The following is a 19303-nucleotide window of genomic DNA, read 5'->3' on the forward strand; positions in this document are numbered from 1 at the left end:
CGTTATTTTTAAAGCTATCTAAATGTCATTCAAATGATACACTCTAAATGTCATTCAAATGGTACACTCTAAATGTCATTCAAATGATGCACTGTAAATGTCATTCAAATGATACACTCTAAATGTCATTCAAATGATACACTCTAAATATCATTCAAATGATACACTCTAAATGTCATTCAAATTATACACTCTAAATGTCATTCAAATGATACACTCTAAATATCATTCAAATGATACACTCTAAATGTCATTCAAATGATACACTCTAAATGTCATTCAAATGATACACTCTAAATGTCATTCAAATGGTACACTCTAAATGTCATTCAAATGATACACTCTAAATGTCATTCAAATGATACACTCTAAATGTCATTCAAATGATACACTCTAAATGTCATTCAAATGATGCACTCTAAATATCATTCAAATGATACACTCTAAATGTCATTCAAATGATACACTCTAAATGTCATTCAAATGATACACTCTAAATGTCTTCGAACTTTGCATGTAAAATAAAGTTCAGCTCATGAAATTATAGTTTCATTTAATGACTCCAATAGAAAGGGAATTAATGCATAAGGAACCGTTACTTCTATGGCTTATAATCAACACTCAGAGGTTGTTTGTTTATTTGCTGGTTGGTTTGTGTGCTGTTTTGTTTTGCTACGATTCTTTCCCAGTATTTACATTTTAACATAATGGTAGAAGAGAAGAAAAGATAAACGATGCCAAAACCTGTTATGTGAAACAATCATTTATTGAATGTGGAAAATGAACATTGCAAGCAAATTCTTTTAACAAAACAAATGCTAGTCCCTACTGTAATCAAGGAACCACTTGAAATCAAAATGAACGTCAAATTTATACACATAAAAAGAGTTATAAGAGCTAATTACTTTTCTTGAGGAGAATAGGCTGGCAGAAAAAATTAATGTTATTGTAAATAAAATAAACAAACTTGATCAAGAGCAAACAGAAATATGTAACTTAAATGCAAGTATGAATATACAAATAACATGTTACTTGCCATGTTAAATACAACCATGAATATGTAATTATTATTGTACTTTATCAGAAAGCTTGTGTCAACACATACACACACAGATATATATAGATATCGATTGCTGTTGTAACAAATGCTCACGAAATAAACTCAGTTATGAAACTTTTTTGTCAAGGTTGAGTGCTAATGGAATCTTAACATTGACAAAAGACGAAACTTTATCCCATGAATATTTCTGATTTACTTGTAAGAAACGTTCAGACAAGCATTACCTCCTGGAAGATCGACCATTTTTATGGTACATTTGTAAGAGATTTACAAACTTCTTCAACATTGAAATTCCATCGTGCTTACTATTGAGGTTACATGGTAAACAGCTATTAACAGTATTTGCACTAAAGTATATTGCATATGCAGTCTTTTATATATTGTTCTTTATTTGCTGGAGAGCTTCATCATGATCGTATTAAATTCGGCTCTATGATGCATGCAAATTCTAGCAATACAGCAGAGTACAGAAGTCTATAATACGGCTGTTTAATACATGCTATATAGACCAGGGTATATTACTGTAAACAGTGACAAATACAGAGAGAAATATTATTTTTATTAAACTTCCTTATCACTAGAAGGAACTGTGACACAAATAAAGAGAAAATAGTAAAAAATGTTTCAAAAGAGGTAACATTGTTCAAATGCAAGTTAATTTTCTGGTACCATTTCAAAACATTCTTAATAAACCTTAACGGAGGACACTGAGGCTGCTATTTTTAAAATAATTTAAAGAATAAATTGTGCAATGGACGTTTCATAGCTATTACTGAAACATATGCAATCACAGGTCACCAAATGTACACATTCATATGCTAGAAGGTGCTAGTAAAATTAAGTAAGAATACAGCTGAATGGATGTGAAGGTACCAAATAATATAATAATGTGAACAAGTGTAATGAATTTAAAGTTACCCAATATATAATTATGTGAACAAGTAAATGGTCAAGCTGGTATTCTTTGTACTAATTTAAAACTATGTAGATATTGCTCTTCTTTTATCAAAATTAACAAGGTTTCCTTACTTTTCATTCAAATAGAACCTTTTTTTCAACCTTTTGCTGCAGTGGACCTGAACAAATTTTTTTTTCACTGACATTTTTATATCAGACTGCAAATGTAATAATGAATTATTACTTAAAACCAGGTGGAAAAAGCACTTGATCAGAGGTTCCACATATGAAGAAATGAGATTTGTCGTGGTCAACTTATTTCGAAAAGAACAAGAGTGTTTAAGAGTTGATTGATACTCAGAGAGGTAACAGAGGAATACTGATTCTCAGAGAGGTAACAGAGGAATACTGATTCTCAGAGAGGTAACAGAGGAATACTGATTCTCAGAGAGGTAACAGAGGAATATAAATGCATTATTGTGGAAAAGTCAAAGCGGTCAATAAGTTGGTAACTCATGAGACATAACTACAATTATCACAGTCAATGCATATCAGGTAGGGGGAGAGAACAGGGCTAAATGGTGAAGTGACATTTTCAATTTGTATCTTTATTCATCTAACATGCTAGCCTTTTCTAACCAGAAATGAGTAAATATAGATCTCAATTTAAAATTTAACATGACAACCATATATATTATAACTAACGCACATTAGACCAAAATTATATCGCCTATTAGGCAAAACCAGTCAATCGGAAGGTGTTGTGTTTCTCAGCATGCCTTCAAATTGGAAATTCAAAAGAGTGAAAAAATTAAACTGCTCATCCAAGTAAAGAGCTCACTTTATAACTGTATCAATGATTGGGTCTGCTTATGTTTATCAACACAGAATGACCCTTAGTCCTAGATCAACAAGATTTGCTGACAAAACTTCCTAGGTGCCCATAAAAGGATTAGTCTGCAATTGGATATGCTTTATAAAATGATAATTCCAGCTTGAAATGTCCATTGACATGTGTATAGCTGTAGCAAACACTAGCTGTTAACAACTGGCTGCAAACTATGGAAGGCTGTATCTTTGTCTCAATAATATCTGTGTCACATATGACTTTCTACAAAATTGTCAAACATGTAAGCAGTTATGGCAATGAGTGTCACTACAAAGCCCGATTCACAATATGCTTAGGTCACAATTTTGACTGAAAGAGTCTTCTGTGATATGCAGATATTGGCTCTGGGTCACACCTTTTTGAAGCGGGTACAAAATAAATTATATACATTTTAGTTATATTTTTCACCAAAGCTTTGATTACTGATACACATTATGGCTAGGACACAGTTTGGACTCCACAATGAGGTTTCTATTACATGTAGGTTTTGACCTTCTTTCTTACTATTCTGAAACACGTGAAGCAGACATATATTTGAGAAGAACACTTCTCACATATGGTATGGTGTTTGCAAGGTAGAAACAGAATGTTACGCACGTGCTCTTTACATTCCATGCACATTATCTGGAGCTTTAGATTTTCATGCTCATGCCTGAGTGACATGGATCTGTCTGAAAATATAGTCCAAAAAATATGAATAAAAATTGACATATATAGCAAATGAATATAATATCAGATTTAAATCACGAAAGTCACAAATGCACACATTGTTTACAAACTTTGTTTTGTGGGATATCGAGAACACAACAAGTTCCTATCATAAATGAAAATTTCATAATAACATTGAAGTAATGTTAGATTAGTGATTTTACTGATTGCATAATAAATAGTCTCTTGCTATACAATGAATTATGTGCCATATCACTTTTATACTGTCAATAGTAATGACGCCAAGCATTTCCCAGAATAACATGATCATCTTTCTTTTCTTCCATTGTAGATACTATGTAATATAATATGTTAAGTATACTGAATAACATAGTAGTTATTACATAATATTATAGTTTACATATACTGAATAACATTGTAGATATTCAGTAATATCATATGTTAAGTATACGGAATAATGAAGTTGATATTATGTAATATAATATTTAAAGTATACTGAATGACATTATAGATATTACATAATATAATATTTAAAGTATACTGAATGACATTATAGAAATTATGTAATATAATATTTAAAGTATACTGAATGACATTATAGATATTATGTAATATAATATTTAAGTATACTGAATGACTTTATAGATATTATGTAATATAATATTTAAAGTATACTGAATGACATTATAGATATTACGTAATATAATATTTAAAGTATACTGAATGACATTATAGGTATTATGTAATATAATATTTAAAGTATACTGAATGACATTATAGATATTACATAATATAATATTTAAAGTATACTGAATGACATTATAGATATTATGTAATATGATATTTAAAGTATACTGAATGACATTATAGATATTACATAATATAATATTTAAAGTATACTGAATGACATTATAGAAATTATGTAATATAATATTTAAAGTATACTGAATGACATTATAGATATTATGTAATATAATATTTAAGTATACTGAATGACTTTATAGATATTATGTAATATAATATTTAAAGTATACTGAATGACATTATAGATATTACATAATATAATATTTAAAGTATACTGAATGACATTATAGATATTATGTAATATAATATTTAAGTATACTGAATGACATTATAGATATTATGTAATATAATATTTAAAGTATACTGAATGACATTATAGATATTACATAATATAATATTTAAAGTATCTGAATGACATTATAGATATTATGTAATATGATATTTAAAGTATACTGAATGACATTATAGATATTACATAATATAATATTTAAAGTATACTGAATGACATTATAGAAATTATGTAATATAATATTTAAAGTATACTGAATGACATTATAGATATTATGTAATATAATATTTAAAGTATACTGAATGACATTATAGATATTATGTAATATACAAGGTTAAGTGTACTGAATAAATTGGTTGCATGTACAAAACTTTCAACAGGAGATAAAAAATTTTAAAAAAAAACAGAATATAGAAAGATGAAAAATGTCGGCAAAATATATGACAAAGAGAAAGAAAGATCAATTATATAAAGAGTTTAACTGTACAGGAATATCCTCCGAAAATAAATATGACCAAGTCTAAGGAGCCCTAATTTAAAAGTTCACAGCAGACCCTCCTTTATTTAGTACAACTTAAATATGGAGTAATCTGCATAGTTAACAGGTTGTAATCATTATGTTTGTGGAAAAAAGCTGCACATTACTTAATGCTGTATACAGCAAAACATCATCACAATTGTCACTGTCATTATCATGAACACCAACCTTTATTTCCATTAATGTTAGAATATTTATTTAAACTAAAATTAAAATATTACTAACTACAAAACAAGCAGAAGAAATACTTGTATACATACAAACGATTGCAATACATTAATTATATGATTAGTAAAACCTTGTCACCTTAGTACTTAAACATGTTAATGGACTAATGACTGAGAGATCGGTATATACAGACTTCAAATTCTGTATCATAGAAATATATACCACTACAAAAGATAATGATCTACTTTATGTCAACGGGAAATGAATAAAGAGTACATAAAAACATCTGTACAAAAATTAAACAAACATAATCACCAGAAATATATTATTACATTATGTACCTAAAAATAAAAACGTCTCTGCGAAATTTCATTGCCAAACTCAAGTGCTTGCTGCTTAATCATGTGAACATAAACACACAGATACATTTAGTTTTGTGCAATAGTGCTGAAAGCCTTCACTGGACGGACAAATGGACGAACATGACTACAAAAAGATGTCCAGCTGAAAGCAGCAGAAGTATAAAAACCCGTATATGAACTACTAACATGCATTACCTCCAAACCTGTGGGAACCTTGTCCAGTGCCTACAGATGATGACTTCTGCGCAGTGTCTGGTTCAGTTCCCTGTTCTTCTTTGTCTAATATTACAGCCACTATGTCTTGGGTCCCATAATCTTCTCGACCTATATATATATATATATATATATATATATATACAGAGAAAGAAAGAGAGAGAATTATAAATATACAACAGACAGAATGGAAAGTGCTATCCCTAGATTCTATAGAAGAATGCTTGATAATAGTAAGCAGAATTAATATTTAATACAAATAATACTGTCATACAGGTTAGAGAATTTTTAATTTGTACTCTACTGAGATTCGAACCCAGTTCCGCAGGTAAATGGCACCCATCACCTTGCCTGCATACACAAGCCCATATTCCCTCACAATTAAGCACACATCACCAAAAAATGATGCTACCCAAGGCAATGGGTGCCGTTTACCTGTGGACCTGGGTTTGAATCTCTGTAGAGTACGAATTAAATTCTCTATCGTGTATCATAGTATTATTTGTATAAAACACACACACACACACACACACACACACACATATATATATATATATATATATATATATATATATATATATATATATATATATATGTAAAGAATACAAATCATATGGCGAATAACAGTCCTTTCAAGTGCACTGGATCCAGCAAGGGATCATGTTTATCAGGGATTGATTAAGATAAATGTAATAAACTGACTACGAACAGTGCAAAACTAGTATCTAGCTAGCCTAAGTGCTTTCGACTCTTAATGAGTCTTTTTCATGTCATAGTCATGTAAAGTTTTACAAGGACAATGGTTTGTCTGTTTTATTTGTTTGTCTTGCCTATGTTTGTATTTGCCTTTGAAAAAGACTCATTAAGAGTCAAAAGCATTTAGGCTAGCTAGATACTAGTTTTGCACTGTTCACAGTCAGTTTATTATATATATATATATATATATATATATATATATATATATATATATATATATATATATATATATATATATATATATATATATATATATATATAATGTGCATTTTAAACTTGTAAATAAACAGTACACTATGTGAAGTTGGTTATTTCCATTTTACCCCATCATTTGGAAGCACCCCTCTCAGTTCAGATTTTGAACAAAAAATATAATCAAACTTAGGTAGGAACAGAATCAATATGAAAAATGATCATGTTGCATTATTAATTATTATTTTTTTTTTATTGGGATAAGTTGTTTCATGGTACATGAGTGAGAGAGGAAGCAATTTCGATGAGGCTAAAGTTAAATCTATTTATCTAACAGTCTATCTATCTTTTGAATATGAATTTCTAAATTAGAATTCCTTTTTTGTGTTATGGTGATTTTTAAGATTAAAAATGGCATGTGCACATGTCTTTTCATGCCAATGTAGGAATGTGCGTTAACCTTACCTTCCTTCAAAAGATCGTTGATGGCTCTGAGTACGGAGATTTCAGAGAAACCAGTCTGAATGACACTCTGGGCACAGTCTGCATCAAGCACACTAGGTTCAATATCACCTTAAATGAGAGTATTGATTAATGATGATTGTGAGGAACATCTGTTATCCCAATTAATGATGATTGTGAGGAACATCTGTTATCCCAATTACAGTCAATGTCATGGTGAAACTCAATCCTATATTTTAACTTCTGTTCAGAAATGCAGTTCAGAAATGCAGCATCTTTCATTTCTAGGATGATATAGACCTTTTTGGCTAAAATACCTTGAACCCTGTGCACATAAAACAGAATAATTGGATCCAGAAAGTGTGAAAGGATAAAACAGGTTTTGCATTCAATGGTCACTTTTAAAAGTTCAGTACACAGGCTATGATCTCTAAAATGAAATTACAAGGATTCGCATCAGTCCTGGTTCAAATTTGACTGATTTGAACACCTACCTTGTGTCTTTCCTCTGATATTGTATCGTGAGTATCGTTTGTGTGTGTGTGTGTTATTTTTTTTGGGTCTATTTGAGACAATGGTAAATTCATATGCTAAGACATTTTCATGTTGCTTCCGCCCTTCCATGAAACCAAAGTGGAGAAAATAAATGAAGTGGGACACCTAAAAGTAATTTTGTGTGTACATGTATGTGTATTTCAACAATAAGATTATCCAAAAACGAAATGGTTTAATCATGCCAAACGCTGACATCTGGGAAATAAGCTTAATTTATAACATAATAAGAGCATTAAAATTTTTGGACTGGGTACGTTTTTATTCTTTGTTCAAGTTTATGAATGAATATTTATACCATGACTGTAAAAGAATCTGTTACGTTTTCTTGTTTTCCACACTAAGCTAAATCCATAAAATATCCCTGTTGACACTAAGCATTTTAAAGGTCCCAAAAACTGTGTGAGCCCTGAGTCAGTGTACAGTATAATTATACAGCTTGGACAGTCCAAGTTTTTTTGGATTCCAGCAAATACAATTTTGAGTGAAGACAGTGTTTAGAACCTACCTAGTACCTGAGACTCAAGAGAGTTATAAGAAAGGCAGCAAAGTTTAGTTGAAAACAATTCTGGGGTTTCTTGCCATGACAATTTAAGAAAGGTATAAAAAAAAATAATTCTCATCTATTTTTTTGCTTGCATAAATTTTGTGTCATATTATTCAGTGTTTACACACTTTTTTAACAGATTTATTGGGATTCTATTCAATGTTTACTAATCTTATTAACCTATTTTTAGTGTGATTTGCTTTTTAATTGTTTGCACATTTTATTAACCATTATTTAGTGTGATTTTAACTATTGCTTACATAGTCTATTAACCAGGATTTAATCTGATTTTGTTCACTGTTCGCATCTTTTATTGACATATAGTGTGATTTTATTCACTGTTTGCATCTTTTATTAACAAAGATATAGTGATTTTATTCACTGTTTGCATCTTTGATTGACAGAGATAAAGTGTGATTTTATTCTTGTTTTTACAGAATTTCATTTACCAAGATTTAGTGTAATTGTACCTATTGTTTACTAATTTTATTAACCAAGATTTAGTGTGATTTCATTCATTGTTTACAAATTTTATCGCTCAACATTTAGTGATTTTATTCTTTGTTTACACGTGTTATTGAGATCTGGTGTTATTTTATTCACTGATTACACAATTTATTAACCAAGATTTAGTGTCATTTCATTCATTACACATTATATTAACTGAAATTATCCATCTCTTGTTAAGGATAGCCACACAGATAAGCACAACATTTGGTATCAATGTTCTCTATTGGATTTGTAACATTTTATGGAAACATATGCATTTTATCCATGTGCCTATACTGTTCACGGTAAGTAACCTTTCAGGAACCGCTGAAATCACACCAGTCAGCTTTGCTTATTATATTCAGAAATCAAGAGAATGAAGCCAATAAGCAGGATGATATTGTGCAAGTAACTTTATGAACTGGTCAGAAGGTCTCAAAGGCAAAAAAAATTCAAAGGACAATCTCCCAATGGTTATTTAGGAACCTAAAAATGAAAAAAGTGCAGATGGTTGATTGATTTTATTATACGTATGCGTTGGTTCAATGTTGCATGTATACATGTATTATGACTTAATGGTCAAAGCTGAGTAACAGAAAGAGGCAAAACCAAAATGTTGTTTAAAACTTAACAAATAATTTAATTCTCTTAATTATAAAATGAAAATTTAAGAGTAATTTACAGTGTTGTGAACTTTATCTAAAATATTCTTAAATGTTCTATAATAAATCCAAAAGAATAGTGTTCTTAATGACTTCCAGATCCTCAAATGTGCTGATGTACTAATATCTTTTAATATGCAGAAGTGTCAACAGTCTTGATGTATCACAATGGCATTTTCCAAAACTCCTTTCAGTGGTTAATTCACACAGTTATCCCAAAATAATTTTTTAATCGAGAGTCAATAAGCACTTCTAACTCCAAGGAATAATTCAAACAAAAAAGTCCTCTCAATATTTAAATATCATTAAACGTATATGCAGACTGATTTTAAACAAGAACAGAGGCAACAGGAATTAATTAAGTGTTCACTAATTGATCATTATATACAAACAATGTCTCTACATTAAAATATTTTCCTACTTGATATATGTCCCAATACCTCTCACCTGACATATTTTATAATATGTCACAACCAAACTCATGTGACTCAACTACCATCCAATGGGAAATTACCCCAAAATCATCAGCAGGTTTTAATTTAGCTTAATTTTAATGCACCCAAAAATTAAAGATTTTAGAAAAATAAAAGACTTCAGATTAGTTTTAATGCACCAAAAATAAAAGACATAATGTAGGCATACATAACACATGCTGAGGCATTTCTTCCTGATTCATATTTTTCCTCTGCAATTTACATATTTACCTTTATTGTTATCCAAATCTAATGCCTGCACATTCTCAACCAGCTGGTCCTTATTATTCATCGATGGATTGTCTTCATCCTAAAATTATTTGTTTTAGAGATTTCATATGAGACTCCTAAAATCAATTCACCAGCAGATTTATTTCCACTAAATTATATGCTTAACAATTATGGTCTTAAGCTGTCAGCAAACTCGTCACTCTCATTATTAAAATCTAAAACGCAACAAACAAATCACTAAAGCCAGGTAGGCTGGCATTTAAAAAAAATAATTTTCAAGAATAAATACATACCAAAAAATGTGTTCTGAGGAAAACTATGTTTTCCCCTTTTCCAGCCTGCATCTTTCCACTTTTTAGGGGGTTGCTATCGGTGAATTCATCTTTTATTTTAAAGCTCAGAACATTATTATAAAACTTAAAGTTTGTAAACTTTTGCCACATATACAAGTCCACCTTGAGGAGTATTGTTAAGACCCAGAGAACAATGCTGGTAGCATAAATGATTTGGCCTTTCCATGATAAATAAATTATATGGATATGCTTAATGGTTTAAAATTTACCACCCTAGTGTGTATAGATAGACCCAAGAAGCAATGTTGATTTAAAACATAAATCAAATTCACTTACATTGCAATGCCAAAGTAAGTGTTTCTTTAAAAACAGATCCCAGTTATGAGCCAAGAACCAATCAATAGTAAGTAGGGTGAGACCCGGAGACCAATGCCTGGTGCACAAATGAATTCACCTTTTTCATTCCTAGAAAGTGTTTATACATATAGTTACCTAAGTGCTTTTCCTAACCATGACCCAAGACAATAACAAACAAGGTAAGGACAGGCACACAAGCTCGACTCATGTACAATGTTGGATTAGAAAGAAAATTAACTGTCTGCTTATGCAAAGGATCAATACAAAGAAAAAAGTATGCATCACCGCTAGTGTTCATTTAATTAAATTAAAATATATAAATAAGGGGTAGTAACTTTTGACATACCTCACCTTTATCCCAGTAGTGTGAATTCACTTTAATAACAAAAGCAAGCATTATGTGTGGCAAGTTATATCAAAGTCATACTGGAAATTTCAGAGTTATTAGATTGCATTCATAGTTGAAATGAATTAGCATCGCTGTCTATCAATTTTCCTCATCAAAGATGAGATAAAAAGATTATGTAATTTGATGATGATGATGATGATGGTAGTGATGACAATGACAACTATGATTCTACAACAATTAACAGGAACAACTATAATAATACAAATATTACCAGAAATACAAATAATATTATTATTATTATTATTATTATTATTAAATTCTAAAATGTGCAACTAATAAATACTATTTTTTAATCTAATACCTCATCATTGGATTCCTCATCCATCAAATGCACAAGCTGAATAAATTCTGCACCTTTCACGTGAAATAAGTAATCACAGCTAGAAAACCAACGCGCATGCTCGATCCACGGCTCATCTTCCGGCTCCCAATTTTTTAACCCTCCATCACAAGCAAAACATCTAACAACATCCGCAGTTCCTGAAATAAAAAGGATTATGCTTATGTAAATTCTCCAGTACTGATTCCCTTAAATTGTAAATCGGATGTAATATGCCATAAATGTATGTAAAATAAATTAAATACTATGGGATCACACACACACTTCAAAGAGAAATTTTGTACTGAACCAGATGCTTGGAGACTTTCCAGATGCTTGGAGACTTTAAACAAATTAATCATTTCCCAGGTTCAGAAAGTTTTGGAAATAATAATAATAGTAATAATAATAATAATAACAACAATATTATTATTATTATTATTTATTTTTTTTATTTTTATTATTATTAAGACTGACCTAGTGAGTAGAATCCGGCCTCTGCTAACTGTCTCGGGGTCTGGGTAAGATGGTGGGGCCAGTTAGTGAAAGTTCTGAGTCGGTCTTTGAAAAGCTGGTACTGTAGACTTCTGATTCGGCATCCTGCCGGGAGGCGGAACATATCTGACATTAAATCGTTTGTGTTGGGTAATGGAGTAAAGGACCCTGCATGAAAAGACAAAATTATTACTACAGTACTGCAGTGAGACAGAACTGCTTTTGTGTTGTGGATAAATTAGACAAAGAAGAATAATAACTTGTCAATCCAACATTTACAATAAAATTAATATACACTGCACCCTTAGAGTAGACAGATGATATATTAATTAACCGATTACTTGCATCTAATAGCATTTAGTTTGCAAGATCTCAAGTAAGTAATGAATATCATTGCAACTAGAACTTTAACAGCCAACCGTCATGCACGTTTCTTAACAGCAATGTATGCTTGAGATGAAAGTACAAGTAACCGAATGCTATAAGGTTTCCAAGCAAAAACCACTTTACTATGTCTAAAATATAACAACTTCAAGTTCCACCTGTACTTGTATTCCTTCAAGTTTCGCAGGTTCCATTTTTGATATAACCTATTAAGAGTTTCCTTGAATTTGATGCCTTTACACTTTGCAAGGACACCAATTTTAAGAATGGGACCAACCAATACATTTTGTACAGATGTAACCAATAACTGTTGCCATGGTTGTCAATAGGTTTTTTCTTCTTCTGTTTACATTTTTAATGCATTTGGAAATTGCTTCTGATATTTACTGTTGCCTTGTTGATGCTGCAAGGAATCCGCTCGATGTTCCTCCAGTATAACCGATGGGATATCACAGGATGTCGATTCATTTTCCATTTGTTGCTGTCTTTCTATGGAATTTCGCAGTCTTTGAGTTTCAGGGCTTTTAAACGGACGTGGTTCCTCTCTGTTTTCGCCCATAATTTGTTCTTGTTGCTGAGTATCAATTAGCGTGTTTATTTCATGTCTTTGTTCATGAATGTTTCCAGTTGGCTGATGAAGGCTTTCTAATTCATTGGAGTGATTTAAAGCATGTGCACTTGGGTCTGAGATCATGTATGCAATCGAAGCTTGTAAGCTTATACAGGTCTTCTGGCTATGTGTCGTTCCGTTATTGACCGAACAGCTGGCCATGATACAGATCTCAGACTGTCAGAGTCAAATCAACAGAAGTTCACGACTATGGTATTACTCCAACACTATATGTTCGTTATAAGTATCCTCTTTTTCTATGAAACAAAATGATGCATTGAAAAAGGTTAATCAGGCTTATCTTGCTTACTGAACCAGTGGACCTGAAAAAAAAGTAAAAGTTATCAGTGTACAATTAATTCAGTTCATTATCCAACTACATGCCAAATACTAGAACAGTTTTGTATACTGAATTTGTATTGTGTGATTGACCTTTGTCCATAATTGAGGTAAGGGGTTTTGGCATACCTAATGTTTTTCTTTTTGAGAACAAAATATTACATAGCTATTTTTGTCAATGATTGTAGATTATGTTTTAAGATTATAATTATTTGAAGGCAAACATGTTTTCTTGGATATGAGTTCTGGTTTTCCCCTCGGGATTCCATGTGTACATGATGTTTGTCATGATATTTACTGAACTTTTAGTAATACATCTGGTTTTGTTGACAACTTAGAATGTTCTAGAAATGAATGTATGACCATTAGCCTGGTCCTCTTTTTGTGTCTTAGGTTTTTATATTCAGCCTGAGTATATTACAATTACCCATTCGTACTTTATTTTCTGACTTTTTATTTTGAGGATTTTAGTTATTTAATTAACTGATATTACAAAGTGCTCATTGGACCTTTCCGAACTATTTTGGGATTATTGTGAATTCATTTTCAGACAGTTTGGTACTACTATTGTGATACATCAAGACCATTAGCACATCAACACTATTCCTGGCCATTGGTATATCAGAACATTCAAGATTGGAATTCATTCTGAACACCGCTGTAATTCAGTCAGAATATTTTATAAATTTCTTTTACTATTCACAGAACTTATAGGACAATTTTGGGATTTGATTCACAATACTGGAAGTTGTTTTTAAATTTTCACTTTGTATTGTTGTTTTTAAACTTTTCACTTTGTATTCAGGCGAATAAATTATTTCTAGAATTTTACTACATTGTTTTGGTTTTCGCTCTTTTCTGTTGCTTAATTTTTAAGACAACATAGTCACAGCATCACAAAATTGGTATGTTGATGGAGATAAAAGAGTGAGATTATATGTAAAGAAAAGGACTCTCAAATTCAAATACACAAATAAAGGTCCCAGCAAAAATTCGAAAATATCTAACTAGTTTTATAACCTTCTATTTATTCTGTGGACAAATCAACATAAAGACCATTATGGAAGCGCTAGGCTTTTTGAAAAATGATTGACGGTATTACAGTTTATAACGATTGGGGGGGGGGTCGAGTGAAGATCGAGATTAATATATGTTGCGGTGCAGACTTCTTTCACTGATATACGACTGCTTGGGTCGACACTTAGTACAGTCAATAACGGACTGAAATCAACTCTTTGTTAACATGAGTGTGTGTTTTGCCCATTCCCACTCATGAAAGCCCTTCATTCAGTTCGTTAGGGACATATAGTCCTACGACCTGACGGATAAATTAGCAGTGCTCCTTGAGCACATAAACGCCTGGGGTATGTGGTACTAATTCCTTCTCCCATGAACATTTAGCATCCCGCTGTGCGGGAATAAACCCGTCGCATATGACCTTTTGGGCGCATGCGACGTAAATCGAAGTAATCAATCAATCACTCAATCATTTCACTGATATTGATTTCGGCAGAATGGCATAAGGATGGCCTTTTATGTGTCACAGAGATCGAATTTCATTTTTTTCTTAAAGTTATTGTTGGATTTTACGGACTTTAAATATATTCCCACGCTCGGAAAGCACTGATTTTTTTCCCCCGGTTTGTAATTGACTCATGCAAACAATCTTCTTTTTGTCCAGAATGCCAAAGGTTCAACAAACTACACTTAAACAACAACAAAAAAACCACACACACCCAAAAAATAAAAAAAAATATTAGTTTCTTAATAAAGTAAACTGAACTCAACAACTACTGGCCACCTTTGATGTCCTCGCCAAAATAGGGCTTCGTTATAATTACAGCAACTGCTGCTGCTACCACTGTTGGCGGTCTAGAAGGGATTGGGATAATTAATGTTCGGGCATTTCTCATGTTCACTTTTGTCAGATTTATTATGTTTCCTGAATGAAGTAATGGTGAACAGGATACATTCCAGTGTCCTCTCACAACGTATCATTATAACAGTTTACACGGCACACGTCTTGAGACTGCGATCAGTTTGATTAATATATATAAGCATATTCTACTCATCATAAAACACACTGGATATCTTGATAATATAAGCCTAATTAGTATGTTTGATACAAATCGGATCGGAAGGAGACTAAATTGAAAACAAGCTTGGTCAGCCATATGCAATATCATCTCATTGGTAATAATAATAATAATAATAATGAGGACTTTGTATAGCGCCTCATCTTTAGAAGCTATAAGCGCTTTACAACATTGGACAACACCTATAAGATAAAAAACATATAATAATATGATTGCAAAAACAAACACCATGAAATTAGAAAATATTTTTTTTCAAATAATGCTGATAATATTTAAGGTAGGAAACATTATTAGGTCTTTAAGTTTGTTCTTGCAGTCGAAATAAGTAATGTGTTGATATAACTAATAATTTTATTAATCTAAGATCTTAATGTCTTAAGTCTCGTTAGGACGTTTGCTCAGAGTAGATCAAACATACTGTGTATACAATAATGATGAGATTTGAGCTCGAGATTTTATTAGCGTCGCTTGCGCACATAGTGCATGCGCAACGATTTAAATTCCGCAATGGTGGACTAATTAATTGTTCAAGGGGGACTGTGAAAAAAAAGCATCATCCCCCGCCCCCAACGATTTAATGCACTCAAAGAGTGTTTTTTAATTCAGCCAACAGGTCGTGAGACAATAAAGTCCCAATCGACCTGTATGAAGGACTGTCATAAGTGGGAATGGACCCAACACACACTCCTGCAGTTGAAGTGCCTGTTTACTGCAGTATGAGACGTCGAGTTTGATTGTGCAATTCTGATCACGTCACCCCAGTTCCGTGCATGCACGCTCTTTGGGGCACCTGATTTTGGACGAGTGGGAATTGACCACGCACTAGTCTTTTCATGTCCGAATAGGCAGGGAGGAGAAGGACCCGGAGGAAGACACCAAACGCCAACCGGAATGTACCTTTAACACAGTATAATAATCAGTATCAAATTATACCCAGTTGTCTACATAATGGGTAAATCCTATTGCCAATTTTGTGTAAGCCACCTTTGTAATTAAAGCCACGCAATTTAGTTATAATTTTTCCTACATGTTACTTCAATTTAAATCTGAAGGTGCACAGTGCACGTATGTTCTTCAATTTAGAATTGATAAATAAATAGGACTAAGAGACCAATTGTTTTTTATACAGCCATGTTAAGTCAATTGGTTTTTAATTTAGAACGGTGAATAAAGGATCAAGCTTAGTATCTTGGTTTAGTCGAAATGGGTTTCCAAGCCAAAATGGAACTTCTGTGATAATAAGCACTTGAACAGAGCCTTAAAAAGGGCTGTTTAAATTTCAGCGGTTAGAATGTACTACGGAATACTTCATCTTCGTACAAGTCAGCCGCAGTACGTTGTTCTTCATAGTGTTGTGCGGGAATGTTTCAAGCCCATACAGATCAGTGAGTTGCTCTGCTGCCTCAATTAAACAGGCTTGTGGATGGTTTTCATATGCATCCCGGTAATACCGAGTTATGATCATGATTCCGAACTGCCATTGGTGTTGCCTTGGTTTGCTTGTTTTCAGAGATCTCCATCCCAGGTATTTAACCGCACTGATGAAATGGTTAGCTTTTCTCTCATCCTCAAGCGTACTTTCTAATCCTAGGTCCAAATTCTCTGTCGGTCAGGATCCATTTCTTCTTCCTCTATAATTTGAAGAATATTACTAACCTCGTCACTAGTAAATGAACAGGAGTCAGTTGCCGCTGCATAACTGGTAAGTTTAGATTGTGGTGTAGTCATTTGCTGTTGTACCACTGTGCTAATTGTGGTTTGTTGCTGTTGTAATTCAGGTTTTGCTGTAATTACTGCAGTTGCGGTTGTTGTTAAATTTTCTTTTTGTTGTTTTCCCGCTTTGTCTCTGCTTGTTGATGTAGTTGTTATGATTGTTTCTTTGGTGGTAGATTTTGGCTTTTCAACTGGTGGTGATGTCCGTGTAGTTGTTTTAGGAAAAGTTGTTGCTGTTTCTTTTGGATTTTTCTTTGCAAGTGCATCAGTTTGCTCCATTCTTAACGATTTTAACGCAGCTCCAATACTTCTTCTAGTCTCATTAGGCGAAGTTAGTTGGTCCCCCGTAACCATGCTGGGCTGAGTAGCCAGTGTTGACAATTTAATGGGTGCAGGAATTATAACTGGAAAAGTTGTAGCTGTACTACCTGTTACCTGCGGACTCAGGGGTTTTGGTTCTCTCCTATTATTTACTGGTCTTCTGTTGCTTCCTCTTGGGGCGTTAGCTCTCCAATGAGTTTCGTGTGCTTCCCACATTAGTAAAAGCGTTGTTCTTTTTACCTGAGCCTTAAGGCTCCAGCCTGTTTCTCTTCGTAGACCGAGGCCTAGGATTGGCATTCATGGTTTGCTCTGGTATCAACACTTCCATCTTTAACTCTGTGTTACTTATGTATTGCTTCTTCCTTTGCTGGTCGAGAATACTGTGCAGAGATCAAATCACTCACTTTTAACGTACTGGCAAAGGAAATGAAATTCCGCGCAGACGCATTTTCGCAGGGCAGAAAAAAAAAATGAATTCAAACAGCTACTAAAATGACCAATTACATGCAAACTTTGCCTGAAAAGAGTAAAAATACGTACTACAAGAAGTTGTATAGTATTGGACTCGACAAGTACGATGATCAATGACAAATAAAAGGAATAAATGAGAAATTCAAAATGTGATATATGTATTTAAGACAGATATACACAGTGAAATAAAATTATTTAATATGTCAAGTTATTTACTTTATTTACGTATTTTCTCATTATTTACATATTTTAATCATTATACTATCAAACCTCTATTAGTAAGCGATCACCTCGTCTAGTATACGAGGGTCATGATATAAAATAAAATCAGTACATGATTACATTTGTGCTTAATTTAACTTCTACAAGAAAAGCTGGTTTGTGTTACCGTAAGCTGGTTTGTGTTACCGATTTCACTAATCACTCCCAGCAGGTTTTTTTTTTTGTTGTTGTTGCATACATTCTTTTCTTTTACAAATGTTATTGGCATTAGTCCTGCTCCATTCTTAAAATCATTAATTCTCCTGATAACTCAACGTGAATACGCGCTCTACTTATAATCGATATACAAAGGAATACGGGAATTGTTCCTAGTAACAAATTGATTTCTTTACATACCGGTTTACGTGGCTAATGTGAAGTGCCTTGCCTAAGACTCATGTGTGAAGGCAAGGCTTAAACACTGGGCCACCAAAGCAATACACACACACATGTATATATATATATATATATATATATATATATATATATATATATATATATATATATATATATATATACAGAGAGAGAGAGAGAGAGAGAGAATTATAAATATACACCAGACAGAACAGAAAGTGATATTACTGGATTCCTGTAGAAGAATGCTTGATAATAGTAGAATTAATATTTTGATACAAATAATACTGTCATACAGGTTAGAGAATTTTAAATTGTACTCTACTGAGATTCGAACCCAAGTCCGCGGGTAAACGGCACCGATCGCCTTGCCTGCACACACGTGCCCATATTCCCTCACGACTAAGCACACATGACCATAAATGATGTTACTCAATCAGTGTTATATGCACTCGGGTATAGCAGAAACACTCGCATGCTGACTTCTCGTGTATCTACACGTCACTCCGGATTCAAATGAAAGAAAGCAATGTATATATAATTAATTATTGAGAATTATAAATATACACCAGACAAAACGGAAAGTGCTATCCCTGGATTCCAATCGAAGAATGCTTGATAACAGTAG

At 32.4% G+C, this 19303-nt stretch overlaps 1 protein-coding gene across 1 annotated transcript in view; it reads right to left on the reverse strand.

The window, feature by feature from the left end:
* Positions 1-747: 747 nt before the first annotated feature.
* Positions 748-19303, reverse strand: part of LOC149773079 (baculoviral IAP repeat-containing protein 8-like) — a 30012-nt gene continuing 11456 nt past the window's right edge. Inside the window, exons 2-8 of the mRNA XM_089946873.1 lie at positions 12898-13443; positions 12109-12294; positions 11614-11792; positions 10254-10332; positions 7303-7410; positions 5872-6000; positions 748-3517 (exon numbers count right to left, since the gene is read on the reverse strand). Of these exons, the coding sequence (XP_089802999.1) occupies positions 3321-3517; positions 5872-6000; positions 7303-7410; positions 10254-10332; positions 11614-11792; positions 12109-12294; positions 12898-13282 (1263 nt within the window). The 5' untranslated portion in view covers positions 13283-13443 and the 3' untranslated portion in view covers positions 748-3320. The remainder of the gene's footprint in view (positions 3518-5871; positions 6001-7302; positions 7411-10253; positions 10333-11613; positions 11793-12108; positions 12295-12897; positions 13444-19303) is intronic.

Source organism: Sinohyriopsis cumingii, unplaced genomic scaffold (genome assembly GCF_028554795.1).
Source record: "Sinohyriopsis cumingii isolate HCF-2022 unplaced genomic scaffold, ASM2855479v2 utg000913l, whole genome shotgun sequence".
Taxonomy (NCBI): Eukaryota; Metazoa; Mollusca; class Bivalvia; order Unionida; family Unionidae; genus Sinohyriopsis; species Sinohyriopsis cumingii.